The sequence below is a fragment of the Atractosteus spatula genome, chromosome 9, assembly GCF_055471065.1.
Source record: "Atractosteus spatula isolate fAtrSpa1 chromosome 9, fAtrSpa1.hap1, whole genome shotgun sequence".
NCBI classification, from domain to species: domain Eukaryota; kingdom Metazoa; phylum Chordata; class Actinopteri; order Semionotiformes; family Lepisosteidae; genus Atractosteus; species Atractosteus spatula.
The window spans coordinates 19,925,617-19,944,189 of record NC_142714.1 but is presented as its reverse complement, the minus strand read 5'-3'; the positions used below and the strand labels follow the sequence as shown (position 1 = coordinate 19,944,189).

The following is an 18,573-nucleotide window of genomic DNA, read 5'->3' as shown; positions in this document are numbered from 1 at the left end:
TATACTACCTTTGCCTTAAGATGTAATTTTCTGTAAGATATACAGTATTTATAGTTGGTAATATTGAATCAGCTCACTGCCCCCTGTCATTTTCTCAATTTGCATTTCAGCATGACACGTGTGGTCGATCGATGGACTGCTTTTAAAAAAGCTTTGATAATGAGGTTGATCTTTGCTTTACTTCTTTTATCCCTGCAAAGGCCGACCCTTTCTTAATAAGCTATATGAACTTTTGTCATGTAGTTATCAAGAAAAAAGAGATAAGGTGTTGTTGTCACAGTATAAAGCCCGTGGCTCTGTCTCAGAGCTAGTCTGCAGACCCAAGCAGTAGCCTTCCTTGTTTGCAGTGTCGACCATGAGGCACCTCTCTCTTCTCCTGGCTGCATGTGTTGTGTGTTCGTCCTCCGTTCAAGGTAAGAGCTATGAAAGCAGCTGAACAAAATGATAACAACAGGAGGGTTTTACTGGAGACTGATTCTTCACAATTCATACCTGCTTTAAAGAACAAAGTCAGACATGGCAGATGTTTTCTGAGAAGTAATTACTGTATCATCACTAATAATTAAACTCCATTTTGAACTTTTAAGATCTTATTCACTGCTGTACATCAAACGTCAAAAAAGAACAAAATTATAAAGAGAAAATCGACGATTTGTGAAATGTTAATCGAATTCTTATATGTTGGGGTCATAAAATTCATTTAACTTAAGATTGGCTAGACTGTCGAAGTAGAGAAAACATTTGTGTTTCTAAATTGTTTTTTTGTGCTTGGCTCTTTGACAAGGCGTTAATTTGTAACCACGATATGGTAATTATGCCTTATAACATGAAAAATAAAGGCTGTCTTTTCAGCCTTTCAGCCTTTTTAAGAACGGTGGTGTTTGGCAACTGAGTGTTATTATTGTGACACGATCACTTTGCGAGGACGATACTGGCTTTGGATGGAATGACATATCTTTCATCGCACCTGAGCTTCTTATAATGTTACAGAGTCAGTGACTGATTTGACTTATTTCCTGGTGTTAAGCTGTTGTGATTTTAATTTCCCTGTAAGGGCTTCAGACTCATGACCTCCAGCCCTGCTGGATATTTCACCAGCTGAGCTCCCAGTTACATGATGGACCTAATATTTTGATTATTGTGGGCTCTCTGCTTATTAATTAATTTTAATAAGCAACATAGATTATCATACTTTCCAATAGCTGAAACCCTTGACCAGGTTTAAATTTAACAATTTTTTAATTCAGTTTGAAAGCTCACTTAAGTGACCAATAGCTAGACAGGAATGCAGACCTTCTGATGAGGGGTTCAAACAAAGAATGAGAACAGGGAATCTACTCTGGTGTTGGAGCAGGTGTTGGAGATGACTGACCTAGATGGATTTGTTGAAATATCTAGCACCAGACACGTCCTTCAAATTCCAAACTGAAAAGTGCATTGCTGGAGGATAACAACTTGTATCTGTCTCCACCGGGGTGGAGCGGTGGCACTGTGGCTAAGGATCTTTGCCTCTGGCTGGAAGGTTGCCAGTTCAAATCCCGCGGCCGGCAGAGGAATCCTGTTCTGTTGGGCCCCTGAGCAAGGCCCTTAACCCCAACTGCTCCAGGGGTGCTGTACAATGGCTGGCCCTGTGCTCTGACCCCAAGCTTCTCTCCCTGTCTGTGTGTCTCATGGAGAGCAAGCTGGGGTATGTGAAAAGACAAATTCCTAATGCAAGAAATTGTATTTGGCTAATAAAATGATTTGATCTGATAAAGAATTGCATTGAATGGCTATGATTGGGGGTGAGTAGAATGGGTTTAAATGTAAACTTTAAAAATGCATCTCATTTCTCCAAGGGAGCGACTGGATGAAGAAGTATGAGGATGGCCTGAAAGGGCACAGCGAGGAGTCTCTAGCTCAGGTACACAGACTTAATCTGTAAGCAGAGGGAGTTTCAGTGCTAAGAAGAACTCCAGACTCATCTTTCCAGAGAACATTCTACAACTCACAAGGATTGTCCAGGTGCTCTTTGGTAAACCTGAGATGAACGGCAGTGTTCCTTTTACAAAATGGTTTTGTCTTTGTGAAAGACTGAAGCATGAACACTGACATTAGCTGTAGCTAGAGAGGCCTGTAGATCATTAGACGTTACTTTGGAGTTTTTTTTTGTAACTGGAAGACTTTCTGAGTTGCTCTTGAGGAGATCTTGACAGGGCAAGTGGTCCTGGGTAGCGTCACCGTGGTCTTGAGTATTTTCTATCTGTAGACTGGCTGATAGCAGATGGATAGATCTCCACATGTTTAGAAATTATTTCGTAATCCTCCCCAGACAAAGCATCAACTCCAGTTTAGGGACCAGAAAGTTGTGAGGAATGGTGAAAAAACATAAAGAACAATGTAAATATGCAGGGCTTGGTACCATAAGAGCATAAACTTTGCCCCATGCAACTTAAAGCTTGATGCTTTTCCTATAAAAATTAGATACTGTAAATTAGATTGTGTATTTCACTTGTAGCTAACTAAATAGGGTACAGAGTGTGTTGTTAAAAGACTAGGTTATGTTCTTAAATAATACAACTTATAGTGAAAACACTTAGAAAAGGGAAATAATATCCATAAGGATTAATATAATTAGTTTGAGGTACATTCCCAATATACAGGTATATACATTTAATGTACTTATAACCCATAAAAACAATAAAAGCAAATGCAAATAGATACAAAATACAAACAGATAAATATCACCCCCAATTTCTTTCAAATTGTGATCACTTTGAAACCAGCAAATTCATTCACTGCTTCAGGATCGATTTTTTTCCCACACACTATTCATGCATTTACAATTAGTGATTAAAACTTGAACCACTAGTTGGATTAGTGACACATAGCACAGTGGTAAGAACTCATTTTTAATGTTCAGGTGACTTCCTACACAGACTGCCTGTACTCTTAATTACCAAAGTTCTAATAGGGGCTACAGAAACCTTTTCTCTGCACTGTAGTCTCATTTTACTGTTTGCAAAATTACAACATCCTTTCAAAGTGAAAAACATTTCCTTTAATAATAGATTTTACTTCATAAAAAGTTTGATAAATAGAAAAGGATGTTTTGCTCTTATAAACAGATAATTCCCATACCTGAAGAAACTGTATTGAAAGTATTTTTCTAGATTAGGCATTGATAAATGACACTGTCATGTAATTTATGTGCAATAGGTAAAACCTACTGTATGTAACAGATTTTAAAACGATTGTTTACTTTTAATATATTTGGAATAATACTCTCAGTTGCAAGCTTTTTTGATGTTTGATTCAGTCTTTCTTGTCCTTTGTGGTCTCTGACTCAGGATTTTCCAGAGAAAATAGGGCCCCAGAATTATAAGCATCCCCTTTTCCGGTGTCCAGACATGAGCCCCTCACCGGACGTTCCCACCTCAGGTAAGAGAAATGAAATACGCAAATGTTTTTTTCATCTTTTATGCAAAGATTAACACTGACATGGCAGTGATTTGGCTTCTAAGCTTGCTTTAACATTAGTCAAGTGATTCAAAAGAGAGTAATGCTTAACATATCAGAACCACCTTTCTGAAAATGGTAATAGTTTTTCATTAAAATTTCAGAGCAGTAAGGCCATTGTAAACTGTGGATGGACATGCCATAAGCTTGTACAGTGGAACACACGCATACCTGGGCATATTAGTTTAACGCTAAGCAGGTGTGAGCCTGGTCAGTACCTGGATGGGAGACCTGCTGGGAAAAACTAAGGTTGCTGCTGGAAGAGGTGTTAGTGAGTCCAGCAGGGGGGCGCTCACCCTTCGATCCATGTGTGTACTGTAAACAGGTGCTGTCCTTCGGATGAGACGTAAAACCGAGGTCCTGACTCTCTGTGGTCATTAAAAATCCCAGGGCATCTCTCGAAAAGAGTAGGGGTGTAACCCTGGTGTCCTGGCCAAATTTCCCATTGGCCCTTACCAATCATGGCCTCCTAATAATCCCCATCTATGAGCTGGATTCATTACTCTGCTGCTCTCCTCCCCACTGACAGTTGATGTGTGGTGAGCGTTCTGGCGCACTATGGCTGCCGTCGCATCATCCAGGTGGGGCTGCACACTGGTGGTGGTGGAGGGGAGTCCCCATTACCTGTAAAGTGCTTTGAGTGGAGTGTCCAGAAAAGCGCTATATAAGTGTAAGCAATTATTATTATTATTAACGTGTTATCCTCATAGACATCCAAAGGTTAATCTGTTTCTGAACTTGGGGAGGCACAGTGTTAGCATTGCTGCCTTGCAGAGTTGGGGCCCTGGGTTCAGTTACTGGGGTGCTATCTGTGTGGGGTTTGAATGTTCTCCTTGTGTTTGCGGGGGTTTCCTCCCACAGTGCATAGACATACTGGTAGGTTCACTGGTTCCTGTTAAAACTGGCTCTGGTGTGAGAGTGCCCACATCTGTGATGGACCTGACCAGTATCCTGATGTGTGTCCCATCCAGGGTGTCCAGCTCCCCGGAATTGGATGAAGCAGTTAGAAAATATTTGGAAGGAAGTCCTATTTGATTATTTGGTTATAATCAACTCCTCTATTTCACTCCCATTTTCCCCCGAACACAGTTATAAATGATGCCTAGTCAAATGTACTCCTGAGTTACTAGACTGAATAATAAAAGCTCTTTCAAGATTTGTTTGTCCTACTTAAATTAAAATGGATACACAAAACATTTAAAACATACTGTAAATCACTTTATCAGTTGAAAGGCTTTTCAAATATATTTCATGTAACACAGAGAATAAAAAATGAACCATGAAAAAGCAATCTCTGATAGCCTTTTGAATTAAATGCATTTTAATTTCCTCACTAACACTGCTCATCGGAAGAATTTGTGATTTGTTGCAGTTCAGCGTGTGAAGCCAGCAGACATCAAAGTTATTGCTGCTCTAGGGGATTCACTGACAGTGAGTACGGTTTTCATTTGTAGTGCCAAAAATAGGGAAACAGGTGTCTTTTTTGGACATTGCATTAAATCTGAGAAACTTTCAGTCTCAGAGGTTTACATTAAATTAAAAGTGAATAACATGCATCATCTTTTCCTCACTTATAAAAATACCCTTCATACACCTCATCTTTGGTTTTTCCAGGAAAAGGAATGTTGCAAATCACCCCCCATTTTTCTGCCCCTGTATTCCTTGACATATAATCTAAAAGTCAAATTAAATTAAATTGTGCCATTTGCTATGTGAATATTAATAGAATAATAAGGCGAAATACAGAAGGAATCTGTGTCAGTGTTCCAGCTGCAAAGAAGTAGAGGTTCATTCTGTCCTAGAAAGTAAAACCAAATATTATTTTCTTCTTTCTTTAATCTTTTGTGAAGATGTTGTAATGCAGATTTTTTTGTATTCATTATTCTAATTTGTTGTTCTTTTTAGACTGCAATAGGTGCAAATGCATCAAGTGTCTTGGGAATACCAAACGAATATCGGCAAGTTTCATGGAGGTATCAAGGCTTTTATTGACAAATACTTTTTATCTTCTAATAACGAACACCTAAACTTGTGGCACTTCAGTTTTTCTCTTAGTATGTGTGTTTTTAAATGCTTATAATAGGCTCTTGGTTCAAGATTTCATTTTGTTACGAACATTGCCTTTTCATTGTAGTTACAAAATGTTGCTCCCTATACAGTAGAATCCTGACTCCCATTTTGTGAATTAGGTTACTGCATTTCACCTCTTCTGCAGTCAGTTATTATTTACAGTATTTGGTTAGCAGACACCTTTATATGGAGCAGAGTGTAATGTAAATGCAAATTTTCTGTTAAGTGTAACCACTTACTGATTCCAATAAAAGCAAAAGAATAAATGACATTATGGCCACTACAATTAAGGTGAAATGCAAACACGTATGCTAAACAAAAATATATAATGCGAAAACAAGCCAGAAAAACAGCACACGTCACAGTTGACGAAGTACGCTATCTTTGAGGATGAAGTTGGTCCTTATTGTTATGGGGTTCATTTTTTCTTCATAGATAAAAAGTGGCATTATCTTCAAAAATAGTGCACAGCTGATCTGCATCAGAATTAAAACACTTTTGAGGAAATGTCTTTTCAGACTTGCACACTTACTGTTCATATGTTGTCTTTTAGTATTGGGGGATATGGGACTTACCAAGATGTCATCACCCTGGCAAGTAAGCTCATTTGTTTTATTCCTCTCAACATTTAGAGCAACATCATTTTTCTGTTAAGCAAAATGAATATAATACAATTTTAAAAACTCTTTTTTTTTGTAGCTTCCCTGTTGTCTTAACAGTTCCAAACAAGTGTATTACTGCAGAAACATGCTGTGATAAAGTTCAGTCTTGTCACCTCTCTCCAAAGAGCTTTTATTGTAATTTTCCCTGGGCGTATGTTCGATTGTAAAATGGAGATGTTGGCTTTGGTTGCACTTCAGTTGTTTTTTCAAAAATAAGTCAAATCTAAACAGAGGTTTCTGAATGGCCTTCCTTATCTCCACCCGCTGTATGTGACTTGTACTCTGTCTGTATATTGTACTTTTGCAGACATTGTCAGACTCTTCAACCCCAATGTCATCGCACCGGCCCCTAAAAGGACTGTGAATGGAAAGCCTGCCACACTGAAGGAAACTGGGTTCAACCTGGCAGTCACAGGACACAACACATAGTAAGTGAGCATATAGCAGACAGTGTGCAAGGGTGGCTAATCTGGGACTTGGAGCCAAGGCCGAGTGCCCACCCTGTGTGCTGAGATGAAAATCTGTTGTTTGTGTTCAGGTTTCCTTGGCGACCATTCACTCTGCCTTGCTCATAAAGATGATTGACAGATTGGTTTTATTTCTCATAGTTCAATGAACCCGGATTCAAGCCAAGCTATTTAAAGCCATTAGAAAAAGATACAAGGGGAGCTAGGGAGATTGCTGCTGACTCCCGGTGACTGTATGAAAAAAGCATCAGACTTTTCTGACTTGAGTGCTCCGGAACTTCATTTCTATCTGTCTTCCATCAGAATTCGTTAACACAGAACATACAGATTAATGTTTGTTCCTCAAGAGTCAAAGTTAATTAGCCAAGTACATACTGGGATTTAATGACTTTGTTTCTGATAAGTATGTATTATAAGTATTATATAACCACTGTTGTAAAGAAATGGACCAGGTGGATGGTGCTATTAACAGGTTTTATGACATGTCGTGATATTAAATTGCTATGTAATGGCCACAAATGACCTTTAATCAGTTGCCGCTCTGACATTATTAGCCTTTTTCAAGGCTCTTTTACCAAGGCCCGAAGTCTCTTTAGTTTTAACTAAAACTAACAGGACAATATCCGCCGATAAATGTAAAATTGTGAAAATCCTGTGGTAAATTTGATATATTGCACTTCATTAATATAAAATTCATTAGTACAGACTGGGATTTACAAAAACTAGCAAGAATGAAAGGCAGAACAGATATGACTAAGCTCTTCACTGTTCCATTTTTAATTAATCAACGCAGTGCTTTTGCATATTATGAAGATACACACAGTTTAAACAATTTTATTATACCTGTAGCAGTTAATTAATGGCCGATGACTCAAGGTGAAGATCTCCCTAGCAATTAACATATTCATGATGATAATTATTCTTTTTCTAGTGAATTTATACAACAGACTAGGCACCTGATTGATACTTTGAAAAACTACCCGGTAAGTACTATGTACTTTGTCCTTGGTTAATTCAACATTAACATGACTGAAAAAAGCCCAGTAGCTTCCTGAGCTACACCACTTTCCCATGTGTGTGCTCCTTCCCAGTGCTTGTAATTGAGCTGTCTGGTGGAACTTGAACAATTGTCTCTCATGTTGCTCCTTCAAGATTGTTGTGTACAAATATTCTCAGTTCAGTGGGTTTAATACTGATTAATACAGTGCCTTTCTCTTCATGTAGAGGAATAATACCTGCTGTACAAAAACTGTAACATTCTGTATTTGAACATCACTCTTTTAATAAAATGAAATGACAGGCTTGCATTTGCCAAAATTTCATTTTTTAAAAAACTGTCAAATCTGTCACTCTTTTTGAAGAATAACAAGATCTCTGACTTAACAACATATTTCGTAATAACATGGTAGGTGTCTGTTCTTATCAAACTGTGCTTTATGAAAATATGCCACAGGAATATATGCATACATCAAAGAAATATAATGCAGCTACTGTCAAACTGTGCAATTTTACTTTCCTAGGTTTTGAGTGGATTGAAGATTTTGCATAATATGTTTCTCTAAAATACATACATTGAGCCATTTCATACCAAAACAAACAGTACTGATACGGAGATCATACACCTGTAACAAATGCCTTGCACAAAATAGATCAGACACAAACACACTTGGGCCTCATGCACCATGTGGCATCTAAAGCAGTTACATAGAACATGAATGCTGATTTCTTGAATGTTGGGCAATTGGGCAACAACATGCAGTATAAAATACATGATTTATTTGTTTGTTTTAGGGACTCAGTTTTGAAGAAGACTGGAAGCTACTGACCATTCTTATTGGAAATAATGATATCTGTGACTACTGTAAAAATAAGGTAGGCCTAGCTCAGTCTGTTGTAAATATCGTTTCTCCTTGTGCTAAACAACCATTTCTGGTGTGTTGAAATCCCATGTGGGTGAAGTGGCTGCATTGTCTCCCAGTGCCTCCTTTGACTTTTCTCCAGCTGCAATGGTTTCCCCCCACAGTTAAGAAAACCTACTGTCCAGCTTAACTGGTATCTCTAAATGATCCCTTTTATATGTGTGTGAACCCTGATGGACTGGTGTCTCATCCAGGACCTACATTAGTATTGACAGGTTAGGCTCTGCCTCACTGCAACCCTAAAAGAATAAAGTGGTTACTGGAAATGGATGAATAAAATCTCTTCTTGATTTTACTTTTAGATGGATTTAATTTGTTCTTTATTTTCTAGAGAATTCTATGACCATACACATTACATATATACTGTAGATAAGCAACCAAAACCAAAAACCACAAAACACAGAAGTAGTTGAATCTCAATCACCTACTGAAATAGAGATTTCATGCTAACTTTATTCTTATTCGTATACTGTTTATGCAATTATTTTCAATATTGTTTGGGTAATGTGGTAAGGCAGGTTCATTGCTTAGTTAAAGATGTCTGAGCCACTGACTCATTCTTCAGACATTCCCAAATCACTTCTCTCACCTAAAATAAAAAACAAAATCTAAATGAAAGTGTAGATCTGATACCTCAATTAATCAAGTGCTTAACCTAATGGCAGAACACACATCTCTTTGCAAGACAGGATGAATTAATTTCACTATTGGGAATCTTTCTTTTTGTATTTATATGATCAAAAGAGTATAGCACTTTCCAGATTTATGGTAACATATTTGTGGGATTTATATGTAGACTTTTGTTCCAAAGAGTTTTCCAGGATCTGAATTATGCTATATTACTATGATTAATGTTTCTTCTCCAATGTTAGCAACAAATTGAATCATTCAGCTTATAAACACTAGCAAAGTTTCCCAGAACAAACAAGAATTACCTACAGTACATTTAAAAAAACATTGTAAGCCAGTATCAGCTGACGGCGTTTCACCACTTAGAACTTTTTCTTTTTTCTTTTCTAGACCCTTTATTCAGCGGACAGTTTCATTCATAATTTGACTGTTGCCTTGGATATGCTGTATAATGAGGTACAGTAAGGCGTTATCACTGTTATTGTTATTGTTCAGTTGAACTATTCATGGCACCAGTAATGTTAGAGTTTGAACTTCAGACTGTTCAAGTTTCCAGTTAGTAACATAACCCCATCTGATTTGTTGCAGCATGTAAACATGTATAAAATAGCACACAGTGGAAGAATGAACAGAAATAGATCCTGAGTCCATTGTGGGGATTGAGACTGAATAAGACTCCCAGTACATAGCAAACTGAACCATTTCAGTTTTTTTTTTTTGAGGTGCAGGTTCCTTGGTAAAAAGATTTGCATAGAAAAAAGAAGACGTAAAACGCACCAGTGGTGTAGCCCAGATTTTATATTTGGGATGGCAGAGAGGTGGCAGGAACAGCTATGCTGGTGGCATTTTTAAATGACATTATTTGCCTTCTAAAATATTACTAATACTAATAATGTACTACTAAAAGGAGTTCTACTCCAGTTTTACTGGTAACCCTGTTTAACACTACTGGAAAGACTGAACTGCAACGCATTCCAAAGCCAAAATAGCGCAACTTAGCTGCATGGGAACAATCTGTAATGATCTGCTGCATATTTGCTGACACCAAGCATGTACAATATAGGCTACATGTACTGTATTCTTTTAAAAACATTTAAGAGGTGTTGTAATTGTTTTCTTTTGTTAGTAAACGTAAGACTATGTGAGATGTTTGGTAATGTCATAAAGAGGGTGGCAGCTGGGGAGCCAACTTCCACCCCACGCAACCCCTCTGGCTACACCCATGAAACACACATCTCCTTTTAAACTTCCTCCGTGTTCAAGGGACAGCCGCTCTTAAAATGGATAAATGCGATATTCTGGGAAATGTTATTTTCTTTCCTGCCCATCAATATGACTCCTATAGTATGTGATAATCATATCAAAGTGAAACCCTGTCAGGTTTTAGACATTCAGATTTCAATTTTTTTAGATAGTCTGGCACTCTGTTTCCTCTCAGATACCCAGGATGATCGTGAATTTAGTTGAGGTCCTGGACATGGAGGGCCTCCGGGAAGTGAATGATGGGAGCATTGGATGTTTGCTTCAGAGGTAAATTTCAAAAGGGTCCAATGAAGCAGAGCACACAGGTTTTTAGAGGGTCTTCAGTATCAAACGAAACTGTAAAGGATGCCTCCAGTTGGCTGGACTCAGGGATGACAGTACAAGGGGCTAGCCACTAAAGTCTGCTATTATACCCACTGGCAAAAACTCTGTAGTGCAATCCCAGGTTATGAGCACCTGTAACCAGGTGTTGGGTAGGTTAAGTCAGTGGACAAGTGCGAGCACATCTACAGTGGTGGTAGCACCCACAGCCCTTCAGGACTTTGTTGAGGTTGGATAGTTGCGATGTACAGTACTAAATGTAATAAGCTGTCCCCAGGGTAGACAGGGTAGTTAGACCGCTGATGGAGTCTAGTGTTGTTTCTGTACATTTTTGTGTTTGAATCCACACAATAGTGTATCATGGTATTGCATCTTGTGTCAGCATGCATTCATGTGCTAAGGTCCCTGACAGCCATCATGTCATGTTCAGGTAATATGTAGTCATATTATATAATGTTAAATGTTAAATATTATAGTCATTATATAATGAATATAATATTTTTTTCTGAGAATGATTGCACTATTTTTATTAGAAGCACTAGTATTTATTAGTGTGTATTTGTTCAAGTACAAGCATATTTTGTTTGCAGTGTATAATCAATTTTTTATATTAAAATGTTTTATACTTTTTTATTAAATTATGGCTTACAGGATTCCATGATAATTGCAAATATGCAGTATATACTGTACAATAATGAATGATAGACCAGCAAATCAATTACTCAATACTAAAAATGTTCCATTTAATTTCTATTCAACACTTGCTCTCTCTCCAATATCTCATGCCAGTTTTCAGTGATGTTTTAATCTTTGATGTTTCAAGTCTTGCAACGTAGTGTATGAGTGAGCAGTCATCTTCAGTACATTATGAAGATGAAATTATAGATCCTTAAGATCTTTCAGCCCAGAAGTCTTCACATAATTATATATAAAAAGTAATAGACATATAAAACAGACATAGACATATCATCTACCATGTACTAGCACTTATGACATGTTCCCATAATATAAATTATACATATCACACAGATACATTAAAGCTTTTATCAAACCTAAAACTGTGTTCTGGGTATTTCATTGTAGCTTTTTTTTTGTTTCAAGCATTATTTTCTTCCTGCAGATCTTTCTGTTCCTGCCTGGTGAGGCCAGATACAGGTTCTCCTGAGCTGGAGGAGCTCATTGAACTAAATCACGAATTCCAGGTAAGTTAGGAAGGGAACTGGGGGCAATGTAAAGTAGCGCTTTTAAGAGTAATTGGAAAATGGATATAACATCGGATTGGCCCTCCCATGGACACTGGAGCAAGTTGCTTTTTCCCATGTGCTTCAGTCTACTTAAAAGTATGAATGAGCACCAGCTTTGGTGGGAGCACTGCGTAATGTACAGTACTAGTATCCCCTTCAGGGCAACCTCTTGTACTCCTTGTCTATGTAATGCTACAGGAACTGGGATTGACTCTAGCATGATGAGCTTGAAGCCCCGTCATTGTCACATTTCTAATCTTATTCCGTCTCACGTTTTTATGCTCCTTTTGTTCTCTCTCACAGACTTAATGCAGAGAAGTGCAGAGTGTTGCCCTATATGCAGTAAACAAAAACATAAACTATGCGTGGAAAACACTAGTAAACTAGAACTAGGAGATTCTAGTATGGACTAGAATGTCAGTTCATATAAATAGCATAAGAAAAGATCAAGGTCAAAGTGAATATGCATCTTGAGATCAGCTGATTCTAGTGTTCCTGATACTGTTCATTTCCTTGTTCGCAGATAACACATTAGATTACCATCTGGTCACATTGGCATGTGATATAGATAAAAATCTATGACCGCACCCTGGGAACCATATTAAAATTTTATTTTATGTTGTCTCACTTTACTAGGAAAGTTAAGAAAATAATTGGTCACTTCATGCCCTCAAGATGGACATTTTGCAGGCGAGAAATGAATATGGATCCTGATGAGGTTTAGTTTTGTTGTTGTCTTTATTATCTGAGTTTGGCTGTAATCATTGCTTCCCCCTGCTGAATTACTGTGATTTGGAGAAAGGGTATATGCATGTCCATTTTCTTCAGAGAAATCTGCAGGTTGCCTCCAGTTTATTTTAGGCATCATTACCTTTACAATTTTAGAAATTCATGAACTCAGTGTTCATAATCTAATCAGTACATACTGTGTAATGACCCTAGTCATCACGCTTGTTTGTTGACCCCTATATACAGTATCTTGTCTTTATCACAGAAAAGTAAGTGAACAAAATACCATCATCACGTGGCTGGCAGCCTCATACTAGAACAAAAAACAGAGGCCAGACAACTTCCTCAATACAAATTATATATATATCATCATCTCGCAGTAATGTTGGGATGTTAGGATCAGTTACACTTATTGAACTCAGCCAAACCAATGGCCTTTTATAAGTGAGTGGAACCAATTGATTTATAGAACTGTGCTTACAGGGGTCTTTCAGTAACCTTCAGGGAGCAGCTACAGTACATAGGGTTCTAAGGATATACTGTAACGATGCCAGAATAAGTATATTTTATAACAGCTTGAAAGGCCAGATGAAGGAAAAATTGGAGAAGAACTGGAGATACCGTTTGAGTGTTGAGCTGAACTATATGTTCTTAATCAGGTCCAGGGACTAGACACGCTGGCTTTACTGCAGAAAGTTGTCCGTTTCTGTCACCAGTGGACTATGGATGTGTTACAGAGGTGTAGGCATTGTGAATGATAAACATGAATAAAACCTGAATTGTTTTGGATATATGATATCAGATCAGGAGGGTGTGGTAACAGAAATCAGGTACTTTTTACAGTATTAACTGAAAACCTAATAACTAGCTCCAGTAAAGCTTGAGGGAAGTAATGCTTATCTTTGTATACCAGCGGCCAATATAAAAGGAGCTCTACATTTGGTCTTTTTTCCAGAATACCGATGCATCAGATACTGATCAGACAGTCTTGAATGTGTCCCTGGGTACCAGTTTTATTTACCAAGGACAAATATTTCAACATGGCTGAACAAGGAAAGACAGGCATTATGATAAAAGACATAGTTACCCCATTGTCGTGGAGAAAACAAGGCAGGATAATAACATGATGAAGAATGTTTAGCCTGTGCACGATACAGTCACACATCCTATTTCCTCAACCCCTGTCATTGTCACACTTCACAGATTTCTAATCTTATTCCTTCTCACGTTTTTATGCTCCTTTTATTTTCTGTCACAGACCTAATGCAGAGAAGTACTGAGTGTTGCCCTACAGTATATGCAGTAAACATAAACATAAACTATGCATGGAAAACACTGAGCCCAAAGAAGTTTCTCATGAAAGTAACATCTAGACAATGTAAAAATCAGTTACATCTAGATTATATGGGGGAGTAATTAAATGCAAAAATATTGCTGATATTTTATTTTCATTTCAAAGAATAACTACTACAGTAGATACATTAAGTGGAAATTGACATTCAAACACAAAGCAGAGGACATATGCAGAAACTCTACAGAAGTGCATTACAAATTGAGAACAGGAGTCACTTTTTGTACAGGAAGTCTTGTGAGAAACCTATCCAGACATGTTTTTGAGGTGTGGCTTCTTTCCACAAAGGGTTAAATGAGATCCTTGGGTCAATTCGCTACTGTAATGCAAAAGGACCAGAGGGGCCTTATGGCTTCTCGTCCTTTGTAACCTTTTATGTTTTTATGATTAAGTATCTCATTTATTGCTGTTTCATGGATTTTGATGTCTCTCTGATCACAATGTTAGAAATGTTATCATAAATGCATCCATCTACAGTCCACTTATTCTGGTGAGGGCTGCGGAAAAGGGAGCATGTACAGAAAAAAAAAACAATGAACTGTTTTTTTTATAGTCAGTACTCCATTAAAATGTTGAAAATGCTGGTTTCTGTTTCTGCGGTGTAGTTGCTCAAACTCTTGCAGACTTTCATAAGATGGAAACAAATGAAAACAATAACAGAACTGAATCTATCTATCTACGTCAGTATGAATACACATTGATTTGTATTTTTTTCTTCACTAGAGAAGAATGGAGCAACTAATAGGAAGTGGCCGGTACAATAAGGATGATTTTTCTGTGGTTCTTCAGCCCTACCTGAAAAAAGCAAAGCCTCCAAAGGATGAGGTCTGTTCACTATTGCTGCATTGAGTTCTGCTCTCTGCCATAGGAGGGGTTACTTCCAGGGACAGGAATAAGTAAAGCAGTCTTCAGAGTCACAAATCAGTTCCCTTTAGCTCTTTATCATTTATTTAAATTAATAAAATGTTAAAAGAGATTTTTTCCTAATCTAAGTGTCTATCCTTTCTCTAGAATGCTATATTTGTAGTTTGAATATACTATGCAATATGATGTGTTTCCTAATTTTCACAAATTTGACGGTTAAGTCAGTGAATTATTCATGCGTTTGAGGCAAGGGCCTTCATTATCAAGATGTCTTACAGCACAAGTTTCCAGTCTTGGTTCTGGATGAACACACACCTGCAGGTTCTCATTACAGTTGAGTTGAATTACCTAATTGAGACCTTAATTGAATTACCAAGTTGCTTGATTGGGGTATTTGCAAGTTTTTTTTGTTTTCTTCTCAAAAGCTTGGTATGTTTTTATGAATGAAATGCAAGAATTAGAAGGCAACCTATAATATAGTTAAAACAATCAAACGATTTGAATTAATCCTTTTATGAAGTCAATTAAGGGTCCAATTGTGTACCCAAGGGCTCAGCTGGAATACAAACCTGCAGGTATGTAGTCCTCCAGGCTCACATAACAACACCTGTGTTATTTTCAATATTTCATAGAGTGGAAAAGTTGACTACTCCTTCTTTGCACCAGACTGCTTCCACTTCAGCATAAAGGGGCATGAGGAGCTGGCCAAAGGGCTGTGGAACAACATGGTGAGGAGCCCAGTGTTGCTGTGCATGTGGTCCAGGCTTCTAGGAGAGCTGAACTGATTTAAGCCATAAAACAGGTCATAAGTGCGCCATCACCATCAATGCAAATTTCCCCATATACAGTATAATGCGAAATGTAATGATTCAGAAATCGCGTACATGATGTGTGATATTTCATCTAAAAGTCTTTGCAACCGATATCTGCAGATCATTTTGTTCCCCGTTTTTCCCTTGCAGTTTCAGCCAGATGGTGAGAAGTTTGAAATTGAGAACTTTTCAGAACCAATAGAGCTCATTTGCCCACCGGAGGTAAGGGAGATCTCTCACAGCTCCTCCACAAAACCTGTCATTAAATAATCAGCACCCGAGTGAGGCCTGAGGTCTAGCATTGACACTCCATATCACAGTGCATTTACATTGGATTTTTGGTCTTCTTACATACAAAACACATACAAATCTTAAGTCTGCATGCTTCGTAAAATGTTATTTTACTTAGTAAAATGTTTAATTTTGATAGTGTTTTACATGATTTTCAATCTGAGTTGGCATGATAGTGCACTGGTTAGAGCTGCGGTCTCACACCTTGTCCTGGGTCTTAGATGTTCACATGTTCTTGTGGGGCTTTGCCAGACATACTGGTTTCCTCAGCCTTCCTACATGTTGGTTAGATTTGGATCACTATACTAGATTTGTTTCTTTTCTGTGTCGCCTGTCAAGGGATGGGCCTCCCATTAAGGACAGAGCAGTTGTTTGCTCTTTTGCTGTCCAACAGAATTTAAAATAAGAGTCCTTGTCTTCTAAATTAAGATTAGTGTTCAAAATTTGATTGAGTACTATTCCACCCAATGTGGGTATACACAGAATTCCAATAGGTACAAATTCAACCAACCTTCAGCAATGTTAGTTTATTTCTTTCGTATATTATGAAAAATCGTATTAGGATTTTTTTAGAGATAAAGACATGGCCTAATGTTCCTGCAACAAAATCATATAGTTAAAGGGTTATTTAATAAAGTCAGAAGTTTAATATAACTGTATCACTATATGCTCTTCATTACTGGAAGATGAAGTAGGATAATGCTGATCCAAATAAAGATGAAACACCTGGTTTTGAATTGGAATGATCTTGCTTTTGTCTGTGCTTATCCATCACAGTGAACACCTTTCAAGTAATCAATCTCTTTTCATTTACAGGACCACCCTTATATATATACTACTGGTCATGATAGGAACACCGCAAGTGTGACTCAAAGCTCCGTTGGACAGATCTGACTCCATGTAGTTCTGCTGGTTCTGTTGATGCTGAGCCCCTTCTTCTCATGATGCAACAGAAAGGTCTTCATGTAGTTTGGTGTTTGAAATATTTTAAACCTTCAGCTTCACTTTCCAATACCACCATGGCTTCAATAAGGACTATGCCTATCCAGTTCGCTTCCCTGAAGAGCGGTGGTGCCAGCAGGTTTCATACAATACGTCCCTTTAAATCAACAGCTGTGCACACGCGAAAAATATCAAATTGGTTTCACTGAGTAGTTATTTCTTTCACCAAACAGGACTTCAAGGACTAGCCCTGGTCACCCCTTCTCTACAGTAATTGTTGTATTGATTGTCCACTCCTGCCTACATAGAGTTCTCTTGGATTCCTTGTTGTATCACAGTGTGATTCACAAACAGAACTGAGCTAGAAGAAAAACAGATGACTAATAAAATTATTGACAAACCACAGAACAGTGGAAAGTGCTGGTTTTATGTGAGTATTACTTCAAAGATCATGAAAGGTTTAAGTGTCTCTTAATACAATATATTGAGGGGATTTTAGCTAAATTTGGTAGACATTAAACGCCAATAAAATGATGAGAGCACAGGCACTGAATCTCATTGGTGTTATAGTCTTTAACGTGCTGATTACAGAATCTGTGCTGATTCATAAGCAAGCCACCTACACTTTTATTACTGAATCCCTCAAGTGCATCAGCATCAAAATTAAAGCCATGCCCCATTTCCTTCTTTCTGTGGCCTCAACAGTGTAGAATTAAAACAGGGCGGTATGACAAGCCATTAATCTAAGGGATTTGAGGAAAGAAAGAACAAAGAGTTTTCCAGCAATTAGAGTCTTTACCAAAACAGCATTGGAATGGTGATGACCTTGAAATAAAATAAAAAAGCAGCGCCATTTTGTCAAACAATCCTTAAAATGCAAATTTGTGCAAAAGAAAAGGACTTGTTGTTAGGAAATGAATATTATTCTCTAAATTCTGCAATTCTGCTATGATACAGTTATTTTTAAAGGACAAATTGCTTTTCACCTTTTACAGCATTAAAACAATTATTAAGGAAAACAAAGTTTTAAGGCTTATTCATATTGTTTAGCTTAACAGTATCATCAGAAAAAACAACATAATCAAGAATGTACAATGAGCAAAAAAAAAGCTGCTAATACTTATTGTATTACATAACTTCCCTTATTCATGTGTTTAATAAATGTATCAGCAAAAATAGTAAAAATAAAAGAGGTGAATTGTTTGCATACTTGCTACTGTTTTAGTAGAGGGGGTCCATGAATTTTGTCATATCCATCAGCTTACACTAGGGGGCACAGCACTACAATATGTTTTTCTTTCTTTTGAGAAGCCTTTCCATACAGCCAACACAGCAATATGCAACACAAAACACAATACGGAGCACACTAACACAGCCCTGTGTGGCAGAGTGCCCTTGTTTGTCATGTACAGCCTGACACAGATGTTCATAGAGAAGGCTGGCACTTGTTCCCACAATTACAGCAGTACGCTGCCTAAGCTGTGCAGTGAAATGAATTCACTGTTCATTT

The 18,573-nt window shown here is 37.7% G+C and overlaps 1 protein-coding gene across 1 annotated transcript; it reads left to right on the top strand.

Annotated features, from left to right (window-relative positions):
• Nucleotides 1-319: 319 nt before the first annotated feature.
• Nucleotides 320-18,216, top strand: LOC148828373 (phospholipase B1, membrane-associated). Its single transcript, XM_088925674.1, has 16 exons — nt 320-413; nt 1,839-1,903; nt 3,330-3,420; nt 4,871-4,929; nt 5,404-5,471; nt 6,122-6,165; nt 6,538-6,658; nt 7,629-7,680; nt 8,489-8,569; nt 9,637-9,702; nt 10,685-10,776; nt 11,951-12,032; nt 14,878-14,979; nt 15,651-15,746; nt 15,981-16,052; nt 16,938-18,216. Exons 1-16 carry the CDS (start codon nt 356-358, stop codon nt 17,013-17,015), a joined length of 1,227 nt encoding a protein of 408 aa, XP_088781800.1. The 5' UTR covers nt 320-355; the 3' UTR covers nt 17,016-18,216.
• The last annotated feature ends 357 nt before the right edge of the window (nt 18,217-18,573 follow it).